Source organism: Neopsephotus bourkii, unplaced genomic scaffold (assembly GCF_033783945.1).
Source record: "Neopsephotus bourkii isolate Nb327-2 ecotype Australia unplaced genomic scaffold, CSIRO-AGI_Nbou_v1 NB_301, whole genome shotgun sequence".
Lineage (NCBI taxonomy): Eukaryota > Metazoa > Chordata > Aves > Psittaciformes > Psittacidae > Neopsephotus > Neopsephotus bourkii.
Window position 1 is genome coordinate 124,963 of NW_026900810.1, and position 12,058 is coordinate 137,020.

The window sequence follows — 12,058 nt, forward strand, 5'->3', positions numbered from 1 at the left end:
AGACTGCTGAACTTACAAACTCTCTGTCAGGTTTTCTGCTTCCAAGGGCTTTACAAACAGATCTGTTAGTATTTTGTAATGCCTTTGGGAAGTTGCTTTCTTGGGGGAAGGCTTGTTTTCTCACATTGTTGTACTGCCAGTGTTTGAGCATCTCTGATCTGAGCACAGCTTCAGCTTCCTGAAGGACCTTCTTTGGTTCCTTTTCCTGCTGGGTAGCTGTGCTAGCTTTCCTTTACATTTCAAGGGCTTTTGGCTAGTGTTATATGCTTGCTCTGAGCCTTTAGCTGTGCTGGTAGCTCAGTTGTAAGAGGATCTCAGGCCTTCCATTTTCTAGCTTGTGATCATTAAAACTACTCGGTATTTTTTATATGCCCTTAGTTTCAGTTGTGTGAGCGCAGTCTTTATACTATATATTAATTATATTTGTCTTGGTAGAATATCCCTCTTGTCGTCTTTATGATCTCCAGCGCAGACAGTTCTAGTAACTGCCTATGCTGTTTGTCTTCTCGTGAACTTGCTGGGTATAATCCTGATTTATGTCTCTTTGCTCTTAAAAGTTTCAGTTGGTGTGGGTTGTAATTTTGTGTTTTAAAGAGTCATTGAACATTTGGTTTCCCCTGGGTATTATAATGGGTAGACTAACATAGGACTGGTGGATCTGCTGTCCTCCAGCATCCTTAATCTAATAGTAGTCCCTAAAGGAATGCATTGGTATTTTGCATAGTCAGTGAGTATGTGCAAGAGTATGCGCATATCCATATGAGGACTTCATAGTATTGTGCTGAATACCTGTTCAGATTCAGTGGCCTAATAGAAGAATGATGTTCTTGGGGCTCTGTATATATTTTAATATCATTTTTATAGTACATACACCCGTTACATGGTCAGCTTCTTTTCTTAGTTTTTTTTTGTTCCTGGTTTTCCAAAACTGTTGAGGTATCAAGAGCAAAATAGGAAGTAATACGCTCTATGTTCCTAACATTGGCTGTATTTACTCCACATTCTTTTTCTGATGGAAGAAAAATGCTGCTCCAGTAGTCAAGAATTTGCATTTACAATCACATTAATGCTGTCAGAATCCATATTCAAGTCTTAAAAGGAAGCGTAAGAGATGCTCAGTTGCAGCAACATACATATACTGCTCATACGATCTTATTGCTATGTCTGGGTTTATGTTCATCGGATCACCTTCAATAGCTTCATTGCAAGTCTAAGAGCTCAACCAGCCTTCAATGAAAATCTGAAACATCTCTGAAATGGTGTCATTTTTGAGCTGCGTGTGAACTCTCTGTATTTCATGGCAGAACTGACTGCTAACACAGTAATGTTTGATTGCGTTTGGGTTTTGCCTGTTTATTGAGTACAGTTAAGATTCCCAGAGAGGCACAGATTCACGCACAGACAACCCATCCTTTCTATTTTGAGAGTGTTGGGCTTGTGCAGATGGGCTTGAATATCGGTGCTATGGTGAGCCATGGTCTTCAAAGGGTGGTGAAGTCCTGTATCTTACTGGACTATTCACAGAAACAGGATGAACAGTATTGCCTTGAAAATCCATTGACTGAAAATGCTGATATACCTGGAAACCTTCCAAGTGGCCTTTGTTAACATCTCGGCTCCAGGGCTGCCTGTAGGGCTCATGTCTGTAAATATAAGCGGCCTCTGGCCACTTTCTATCTTCTGGTAAATAATCCTCTGGAGGGGTTATGAATTTGACAGCTGGGGGGGATCTCGAGTTGCTGGTAGAAGCATCAACAGGGGCTACTTCTATCTGCGCAGGGGTTGTTGAAAGAGGATTTTGGTGACTGGCAGGATAGGAATTCATTTGTAAGTTGAATCTGGAGAATAATCTACTGAAATAAAAGAACCATATGGCCTCCCAGAAGGGCTGGTTTGACTCCCATGGTAATGTAGAGGAACAGAACTCCTATTGCCTATACTGGAAACACGCGTTCGAGAATTGCCATGGTAAGGAGGCGGATTCCTGTAATGTGGCAGTGGCTGTTCTAGTTCAGTCCGTGAGGTGGTCCATCGGATTGCGAGGAGTATTTTGGAGATCTGGGTTGTGAAGTGAAGGTGTAATTGGGTATTTTTAATGGAGCTGGTTTTCTGTCAGGTTGCTCACCTGCACTATTAGAATATGCTACGTGCCCCAGGCTCTGTATGAGGAGCTCTCTCAAGCATCTCTTCAACAAGATTCTCATTCTCAGCTTCCAGAACGTTGTCATACTGAGACGCATTCGACCCTCGCTTACCTTCATCAGCAGCCAAACCCCTCGTCTTTTCCTTTACATTCAAAGGCTGCGTGTCTACAGGACTTGGTGGTGGGCCTGAAACCGAATGGTTTACTGGCCTGCCTTTCACTTCTGCAGAAAGTGAAAGCTGAAGGCAGAGGCTTTCTTCTGGTGTCTACCTCATTTGGACCGCTTTGCTGTTCTCTCCAGGCTTTTTATTGCCCCATTTAGGTACTGGAAGACTGTTACAAGGTCTCACTGGAGCCTTCTCTTCTCCAGGCTGAACAACCCAAACTCTCTCAGCCTGTCTCCAGAGCAGAGGTGCTCCAGCCCCCTCAGCATCCTTGTGATCTCCTCTGGACTCACTCGAGCAGATCCACAGTTTCCACCTTAGGCTCGTCCCAGCCTGCCTCTGCCAGGGCCTGATTTAATAGCAATCAGGGTTTTTATGGGGGAAAGGTATGGTCCATTGTATCTGTCTTTCAGTAGGCTGATGGCCATTCCTACAGGTTAGAAAAATGTCAGAGTAAGGTGGTTTTTGCTCTGTCTGCTTTTTGTAAAGACTCCCAAAATGAAAATGCCATAAAGATTATTTCAATTATACTAGGAATTATTTTTCCTCACTTCTGACTGTGAATATATCTCTTAGATGAACCCATTTTACCTCACTGAAAGATGAAAGTAAAGCCTGCAGATGAACCAGAGGGATTTGGTCCACTGCTAATTCCGTGTTTGGATACTTTAAATGTTAGGAAAGGCTGAATGTGGCAAGCAGAAAATAGGATGTTATCCCATAGTTCAAGTGCAGAATTTCAGAACTTTTTGCCTTTTACTTCAGCTTTTCCTCTTTGAGTTCTCTCTCAACAAACTTTGAAGAGCTCCATGGAAGTGCCAAGAAGCTTTTTAGCCACCTTTTGAGGGGTGCCCTACCAGATGCACCATCTATGCTCTAGGGTAATGCGCCCCTTAATTAAGAAATGAAATACCTTATCAGCCTAAGTGCTGGTTTCAGGTCCTGTGTTTGAAGAATTCAACTGTTTTAAGCTGCTTTCTAGTAGATAGGCATCCTTGTGACAAATCCCTCCTACCTTCAGCATGAATTGCAACCTTGCTGCAGAGCAATGAAAGACTAAATGGACGCGGTGCCTGAGCTTTGGTTGTGGCAGATTATTGATGTAATTTCATCAGAGGGGATTTAATTCTCTGCTACATCTGTCCCCAAAAAATAAGTGGAAGACTAAGATGTGTTAATACCCCTACATCTCCAGATGCATGTTACTTCAGGGGTTGAAGCTGCTGAGGAAAACTATAAAAGACAGAAATGGTGTTTGATAGACTGACGTAACAGTGTTTCATTGAGTTAAATTAATTCTTTATGGTGACTATTGGGTGCATAGGCTTCAAGGTGAAAGTGGTTTTCCATGGACTGTGTAGAACAGTGCTGGAATTACTTGGACACAGGACACTTTGGGGACACAGACTCCCAAAGGGGGCTTGTGCAGGCCAGGGAGTGCCAGGAGATTGCAGGAGCTCGGTGGGCAGAGGCGCTGCTATGTGTGGTGGCCAGGGGCTGCTCCTCCAGTGACAGGTGGCCACAGGCCAGGGATGCTGCCGAGCCCTCCTTGTGTGTGATGGGCAGATCCCGAGCCAGGGTCCCCCACTCAGCTCACACAGGCACTCGGGTGAACACGAGGATTTATTTATTGGCTGCAGGGCTGGCAGGGCGCCAGGGTTTCAGCGGGGGACCCCCAGTCTTGCGTGGCTGCTGGGGATTGGGTTTGGTGGAGAGGGGCAGGAGGGGCGGGATGAGCCACGATGCCTGGGGAAGGCTGCCTGGGTCAGGGGCCTCCCGACTCGACCCTCCTTGCTCTTGAGCAGGGGCTGCTGCCTGTCCTGCTGGCGGCTGGTGTCGCCCAGCAGCTCTGTTGCGTTGTCACCATCCTGCTGGGAAGGAGAGAGGGGTCTGGCTAAAGCACGGGGCAATATTCAGCATCCCCAAGCAACCCTCCACACCCAGCCCTCCTGGGGAAGCGGAGGCACAAATCCCCCCATCCCAAATACTCAGCAGCACACTCCCAGCCACAGCTGCCCCCTCCAGATCCTCCCTTCCTTCTTCATCCCTACCTTGCTGCGGAGCACGGTGGATGGCCTGAGCGGCCGTGGGGTTCTGGGTGGGCCAGGCTGGAGGACAGTGTTCTGGGCCCCGCACTGCCGCGGCACGCTGGGGTACCAGCAGCCAGCCACGGGCTCCCTGCAGGAGGGGAAACAGGGGTACTCAGCACCCAGCACTGTGCTCTGCCAGGGTGGGGGACAGGGCGCATCTGGGCAGCCTGCCCAGGCACCCCCAGAGCCTCCTATCCCCACCCAGGGAAGAGCTCTCCCGGCCAGGGCAGGGCCACCCTGCAGCCCCGGCAGGGGATGGGTCCCCAGTCCCCTACCTCTTGCTTTGCCCTGGTTTGAGGGAACGAGGCTTTTTCTCAGTGCTGCGGGGGTCAGTGTTGGCGCGGGTGGGATGGGCACGATGGACCTGCAGAAGCCAAGAGGCACCGGTGGGTGACAGGGGACAAACGATCCGGTTTATCCCCTAGCAGCCACGTAAGGATCCAACCCCCTGGCTGCTTACAGAAGAATGGCTGGAGGATGAGGGAGACCAGTTGGAGGTTGGCTCCAAAACCCACCACCATCAGTGGGAACTCCTGCCATGGGCACCCAGAGCACCATAGGAACCAGGGGTCTGGCAAGGACAAAGTGGCAACGGGGCAAGTGCTGTCCCTGAAGCCATCACTGTCCCCATCACACTCACGTCTTAATGGCAGCCGCATTGTCAGCCTCCCTCAGCGGTGCCTTGTCCTTGACCTGCTCCTGGCTTCTCTTCCACTGCTCCTCCAGCTGCTGCTGGAAAGGCTCCAGCTCCTTGCGGCCCAGCTGCAGGCAGACACACTCCCCTCAGCCAGTGGCCCCAGCCTTGGGCACTGCGGCCCCCAGAGGAAAGCCAGGAGCAGGAATCCTCAGAGGGATACAGCCTTAGGCCACCAAGCCCCAGAGGTGCCAGTTTGGCACAGTGGGCTTGGGCCACCCCTCACCTTGGAGGCCATCTCTTCCTGCAGCTGCTGCTGGGCTTGCTGCAGCTTCTGCTTCTGGAGCGCCAAGCGGCTCAGCAACTCCTGGTCGTGCTGCAGGGAGGAAGACGACAGGGTAGTGCCATGCGAGGGGGGGCGGCTGTCCCTTGGGAACAGACTCGGCTTAATGGGCAATGACAATGGGCTCTCAGTGCCAGCAGGACATCTAGAGCAGGGCTTCAATTTCCCTCCATGCTGCTGAACTCGTACAACCCAGTCTGGGGGGTGGGAGAGCAAGGGGCTCCCCCACATTCCACAGAAGCACAACCAGCTGCAGGGCAGGGGAGGGCCCAGCAGCCTCCTCCGACGCCCCCCATGCCACCCTCTCCATCAGCTCCTGCTTCAGCTTCTGGAGCATGGACGTGAGCTGGGAACGGTGGTGGGGCAGAGCCAGGGCATGGCGCCAGTGTCTTCCCAGACCAGGGGCTCTTCATCTGCCCCTCCCTGCCCAAACCCCCAAGCATCCCCACGTGCCCCCCAGGGACCGCCACCGGCTCACCTTCTCCTCCTGCTGCCTCAGGTCACTTGCCAGGGCCTGCAGGGAGGACACCTGGCCACGGAGGTCCTTGGTGAAGATGCTCCCCTGGCCTACAAGAACATGGCCAAAGGGACACACTGTCAGTGAGGGGGTCTCACCCCCAGGGCCAGGCTCTGAGGGCAACAAGCCCCAGACCCAGGCTCTCAAACATCCCACCAGATGCCAGAGCTCCCACCTTCCTCCTGCTGGAGCAGCAGCTCAGACTGCAGCTTCTCCAGCTCAGCGCGGTTTGACTCGGTTTCTTCCAGCTGTGCCACCTGCTTCTTCACCAGATCATGGAGGCTGTGAAGAGCCTCGAACTCAGCCTCCTCGGTATCCATCAAGGAGGTGGAGGAACTGCTGGACCCTGACGATTCTGACCACCTGCACACCTCTTGCAGCTGGTCCGTGGCCCTGGGATGCTCACCGGAGCTAGGGGCTGTTGGCTGCATCCCTGCTTCCCGGAGGTCTGCCCAGTAAACCCATTTTCTTAAAGACATCCCTGTGCTGCTGGTCTGGCTGGGAAGAGGCCAAGGCTTCCGGTGTGGAGCCTTGGCCTTGGCGACAGCAGCTCCAAGCTCTTCCTCTGAGCTGCAGGCCTGGGTGGCAGCGAGACAAGGCTTTCTCCATATAGCCCTGTCCTCACAGCCAGCAGCTCCAGCCCTTCTCTCTGAGCTGTTGGGCTGAACACTGTGACTTGCAGGCCTGCTTGGTGAGCTGGAGCGCTGAGTGGTGAGGGCTGCACGCTGTGTCCCTGCTTCCTTGAGGCCCAGCATGGAGCTTGCCCTGTTCAGGGTGTCCATGTCCAAGGAGGAGGACTCGGTGGTGGCAGACTGCTCAGTGTTTCCCCGCTCTGGGAATGGGATTTCTCCGGAGCAGGTTATTGGGCAGAAGTGCAGCAGCAAGGGCAGCGCCAGGGCTCCCCACTGTCCCCAGCTCTGTCCCCAGCCGCCCCTGGGGTCCAGCCTCACTTCCCTCTTGGGACCCCCTTCCCCCCCAGGCCCGCAGGGTGATGGACGCAGGGTTACGCAGGGAGGGGGCGAGGCCCGCAGGGAGCCCAGCAGCAGCTCAGCAAGCCAAGCCCCTTCCCGACTGCCTCGTTCATGGCCCCGATCCCCTCGAGGAGAGGCTGGGACAGAGCCATGGCCGAGGAGAGGAGGGCGGTGGGGGCTGAGCCCCAGGGGAGGGTCCCTGCAGGCCAGGGCCTGGGTCCCCTGCGCTGCCCCTTGAGACACCCAGGAAAAGCCTGTGCCTGAGCAGCTCAGTGCCGGGCAGGGGGAGGCCCCTCTCCAGTCCCCCCCATGCCGGGTTTAGCCCCAGGGCGAGCCAAGGAGACCGGAGGTGGAGGTGAGGCCCATGAGGTGCTGACGGTGCCTCTGAGGTGCCCGAGGAGTGGACACGGCTCCCACCCGCAGGTCAGGAGTGGGGAAGGGAGGGATGGAGAGGACGGTGGGGCCGGAGCTCCAGGGCTCCTGGGCATGCTGCAGGGAGGAAGACAACAGGGTAGTGCCATGCGAGGGGGGGCGGCTGTCCCTTGGGAACAGACTCGGCTTAATGGGCAATGACAATGGGCTCTCAGTGCCAGCAGGACATCTAGAGCAGGGCTTCAATTTCCCTCCATGCTGCTGAACTCGTACAACCCAGTCTGGGGGGTGGGAGAGCAAGGGGCTCCCCCACATTCCACAGAAGCACAACCAGCTGCAGGGCAGGGGAGGGCCCAGCAGCCTCCTCCGACGCCCCCCATGCCACCCTCTCCATCAGCTCCTGCTTCAGCTTCTGGAGCATGGACGTGAGCTGGGACCGGTGGTGGGGCAGAGCCAGGGCATGGCGCCAGTGTCTTCCCAGACCAGGGGCTCTTCATCTGCCCCTCCCTGCCCAAACCCCCAAGCATCCCCACGTGGCCCCCCAGGGACCGCCACCGGCTCACCTTCTCCTCCTGCTGCCTCAGGTCACTTGCCAGGGCCTGCAGGGAGGACACCTGGCCACGGAGGTCCTTAAGCTTGGTGAAGATGCTCTCCTGGCCTACAAGAACATGGTCCATGGGGACACACTGTCAGTGAGGGGGTCTCACCCCCAGGGCCAGGCTCTGAGGGCAACAAGCCCCAGACCCAGGCTCTCAAACATCCCACCAGATGCCAGAGCTCCCACCTTCCTCCTGCTGGAGCAGCAGCTCAGACTGCAGCTTCTCCAGCTCAGCGCGGTCAGACTTGGTGGCTTCCAGCTGTGCCACCTGCTCCTTCAGCAGATCAAGGTGGCTCTGAAGAGCCTCGAACTCAGCCTCCTCGGTATCCATCGAGGAGGTGGAGGAACTGCTGGACCCTGACGATTCTGACCACCTGCACACCTCTTGCAGCTGGTCCGTGGCACTGGGATGCTCACCGGAGCTAGGGGCTGTTGGCTGCATCCCTGCTCCCTGGAGGTCTGCCCATGAAACCCTTTTTTTGGGATGCATCCCTGTGCTGCTGGTCTGGCTGGGAAGAGGCCAAGGCTTTCTGTGTGGAGCCTTGGCCTTGGCGACAGCAGCTCCAAGCTCTTCCTCTGAGCTGCAGGCCTGGGTGGCAGCGAGACAAGGCTTTCTCCATATAGCCCTGTCCTCACGGCCAGCAGCTCCAGCCCTTCTCTCTGAGCTGTTGGGCTGAACACTGTGACTTGCAGGCCTGCTTGGTGAGCTGGAGCGCTGAGTGGTGAGGGCTGCACGCTGTGTCCCTGCTTCCTTGAGGCCCAGCGCGGAGCTTGCCCTGTGCAGGGTGTCCATGTCTGAAGAGGAGGACTCGGTGGGGGCAGACTGGGCTGTGTTGCCCTCCTGGGAAGAGACAGCAAAGGGAGCAGGTTATTGGGCAGAAGTGCAGCAGCAAGGGCAGCGCCAGGGCTCCCCGCACTGTCCCCAGCTCTGTCCCCAGCCGCCCCGGGCTGAACTCGCTCACTTCCCGCTTGGGACCCCCTTCCCCCCCAGGCCCGCAGGGTGATGGACGCAGGGTTACGCAGGGAGGGGGCGAGGCCCGCAGGGAGCCCAGCAGCAGCTCAGCAAGCCAAGCCCCTTCCCAACTGCCTCGTTCATGGCCCCGATCCCCTCGAGGAGAGGCTGGGACAGAGCCATGGCCAAGGAGAGGAGGGCGGCGGGGGCTGAGCCCCAGGGGAGGGTCCCTGCAGGCCAGGGCCTGGGTCCCCTGCGCTGCCCCTTGAGACACCCGGGAAAAGCCTGTGCCTGAGCAGCTCAGTGCCGGGCAGGGGGAGGCCCCTCTCCAGTCCCCCCCATGCCGGGTTTAGCCCCGGGGCGAGCCAAGGAGACCGGAGGTGGAGGTGAGGCCCATGAGGTGCTGACGGTGCCTCTGAGGTGCCCGAGGAGTGGACACGGCTCCCACCCGCAGGTCAGGAGTGGGGAAGGGAGGGATGGAGAGGACGGTGGGGCCGGAGCTCCAGGGCTGTGGAGGGTGCCCATGGGACCTGGGAGAGCCCCTACCTCGGAGCTGCTGCTCTCCATGGCTTCCAGCTCCTCCGGCTGCCCCACAGCGGCAGCCACGGCGTCAACTCGGGAGCCGCTGGCAGAGCCCTGCAGCGGGGCTGTCCTGGGCTGCCGCTCGCCTGGCTCCGGGAACTGCTGCCCCACATGCTGGGCTTGGGCTCTGACCCCCTGGGCAGGCTGCGCCCAGTCTGGGACAGGCCGGTCCCCGAGGCCCAAGAGCCCCAGCACAGCCCGCAGCAGGCTGTGCAGCTCTATGAAATTCACACGTCCCGCGTCGGACGTGCTGATGGCAGAGTCCAGCAGCTGAAACAGGCTGAGCGGTGCCATGGCTGCTGCGGTGCTCGACAGACAGCGGGAGTCTGACCTGTGGGCAGGAGAGACAACGGGCACCTGCAGCACCGCACCTGCAGCAGCCACTGAGCCTGCCCTGCCCCTGCCCACTCCTTATTGGCCACCGCCCGCCGCTCCTCGACGCCCATTGGCCGAGCCCATTGTCCGTGCTCACAGAGGCCGCGGCTCTTGCCAGGCGACGCCCCGTTGCCAGGCGACGCCCCGTTGCCAGGCGACGCCCCGTTGCCCCAGGCCGCTCGGGCCATCAGCTCACAGACACCAATGTGGTGGATGGCAAATGGTGTGTGTTGGTGAACAACACGGCCTTATATTACTTAGGTTGGGAATGTCACTTCCGTCTGCTTACATCATAGTCTAAACACTATTAACTATCCGGAGAGGGGTCCTATCTTTCCGGACAGCATGATATCTTCTGACCGCCAAGCCCTAAGTACCCACATCTCCCCCCTCCCTGTGCTTATACAAAGTATATATCATAACTTCGCAATAACAAACATAAGGCACGCTGAACAAGTGGCAACTAAGGGGTAATTGGGGGTAACGCGGTGTAACTTGGGGAAACCAGGGATAACCGGGGATAACACTGAGTAAATACATTCTTAAAGTAGTTGTTGGTGTTCTACCAACATGATGTTAACCCGTTCTAACCGGCTCTTGACAAATGACAAGAACCGATTTAATATACAGGGTCCGAAGGCCAATACTCTCATGAACATTCTACTTGCCCTATAGTAACAAGCCCCAAAATCAAAATCACACAAAGCCACCGTAGCCCCCTCCCCTGGGGGCTTTTTCGCTGTTGTATGGGTTCCACCAGTGTGGAGCTCCTGGGTACGGACGGGATGGTTGGTGACTTGTTGTCCTCTCTTGTCAGCGGGGCGTACGGGTTACAGGGGTGTCCGATGATCTGATCCTGTGAACAAAACCTCACAATTTTTGTCAGCTTTATTCTGGAGGTCCGGTTTAATGGATTTAAGTGGACACCACTTAACTCTGCCATCTCTTCTAACAGCGGCATACCCTCGCCCTGTAAGGACTAGCCTCCATCCTTGTTCCCATTCTCCCAGCTCATTTCTAATTATGACTGGCAGGCCTTCTTCTAGCGTTCGAGTAGCCCAATGTTTTTGGGTGGGGCTATTTACCTCTTCCCCCCTGGGGAATTGATTAAGTGCTAACAGGGCAGTCGCCAGCAGGCGTGCTTGGTCTTTTGAGGGAATGGCGTTGGCAAAACCTTCTGCTTTTGCTAATGCCTCTAATTTAGATTTCCGAGTTTGATCCGCTCGTTCAACTGTGGCTTGTCCTGTGCTATTATACGGGATTCCATGTGTTAGGGTGATACCCCATTTTAACGCAAATGCCTGAACTGATTTAGAAACAAAATTCGGACCATTGTCCGTTTTGATCTGATTGGGGACCCCCAGCCACGCCATGGCCGTCAGCCAATGTTGGATGGTCGCTTTGGAGTAGTTTCTGAGGTGTTGTGTGGCTATGATTACTCTGCTATATGTGTCTACAGTTACCGCTAGCCATGCTCGAGGTTTCAATAGCTGACAAAGCGTAAAATCCGTGTGCCACACCTCGGAGGCCTGAAGACCTCTGGGGTTGACTCCACTGGACCACAATGGTGCTTTCTGACAGTGGGGACAAGTGGCTACTATGTGTTTCACGTCAGTGACTGAAATCCCTCATTTCTTTGCTAGCGCTTTAACTCCAATGTGGAGAGACTCATGTAGCTGACGGGCGTCTCTTAGCATCCGCAATCCTTTTGCAGCGGTGTCTGCTTTGTCGTTACTGGTTTGGAAAAAACCTTTAAATGGCTTGTGGCTGTTGACGTGGATGACTGACACGTTGCCCTTTCGGGAAAAAAGTGCTTCTTCTAACATTAGAGCTACTGTAGATGTCGATACGCCGGGCCCCAACATGGCTAAGCAAAGCTTGGCCACGAACATCGAATCAGTCACTATGTTGAGATGTTCTATTGGGAACAGTCCGCACGCTAGTACTGCAGCCGTCGCTTCTAGCTGCTGGACTGAAAACGTGCAGTCGGTCATTTTAATGCAGCGCCATTCTCCTTCCGACTGCCATACTGCTGCCGCAGGTGAGGTCACTGAAGATGCATCTGTGAAGACTGTTGGTCCCTGTTGGGCTCGGTCCATGATCTTCTGTGGGAGGTCGATGTTGACAATTGCCAGCATTTGAGTCTAGGGGGGCTTCGTAGCATACTGGACTTCTCCACCAAATCCCATGAGGGCTATGGCCAGATACTCTGACATCGCCACTGATTGCATTGCAAGCTGTTTGTGGAAGGGTAGGTATATCCTGGCGGGTTCGAGGCCTAGGTGTCTTAGGGCGAGTTTTCTGCCTTTCATAATGA

At 55.2% G+C, this 12,058-nt stretch overlaps 2 protein-coding genes across 2 annotated transcripts in view; one reads left to right on the forward strand and one right to left on the reverse strand.

The window, feature by feature from the left end:
- The window catches only part of MIOX (myo-inositol oxygenase), a 144,275-nt gene that overhangs the window by 46,374 nt on the left and 85,843 nt on the right, over positions 1-12,058 (forward strand). The gene's annotated exons all lie outside the window — the stretch shown is intronic.
- Positions 1,316-3,176, reverse strand: LOC133208900 (USP6 N-terminal-like protein). Its single transcript, XM_061347142.1, is given in 4 exon segments — positions 1,316-1,807; positions 1,810-2,106; positions 2,137-2,382; positions 3,165-3,176. Coding segments are annotated over 4 exon segments (900 nt in total). The 3' UTR covers positions 1,316-1,462.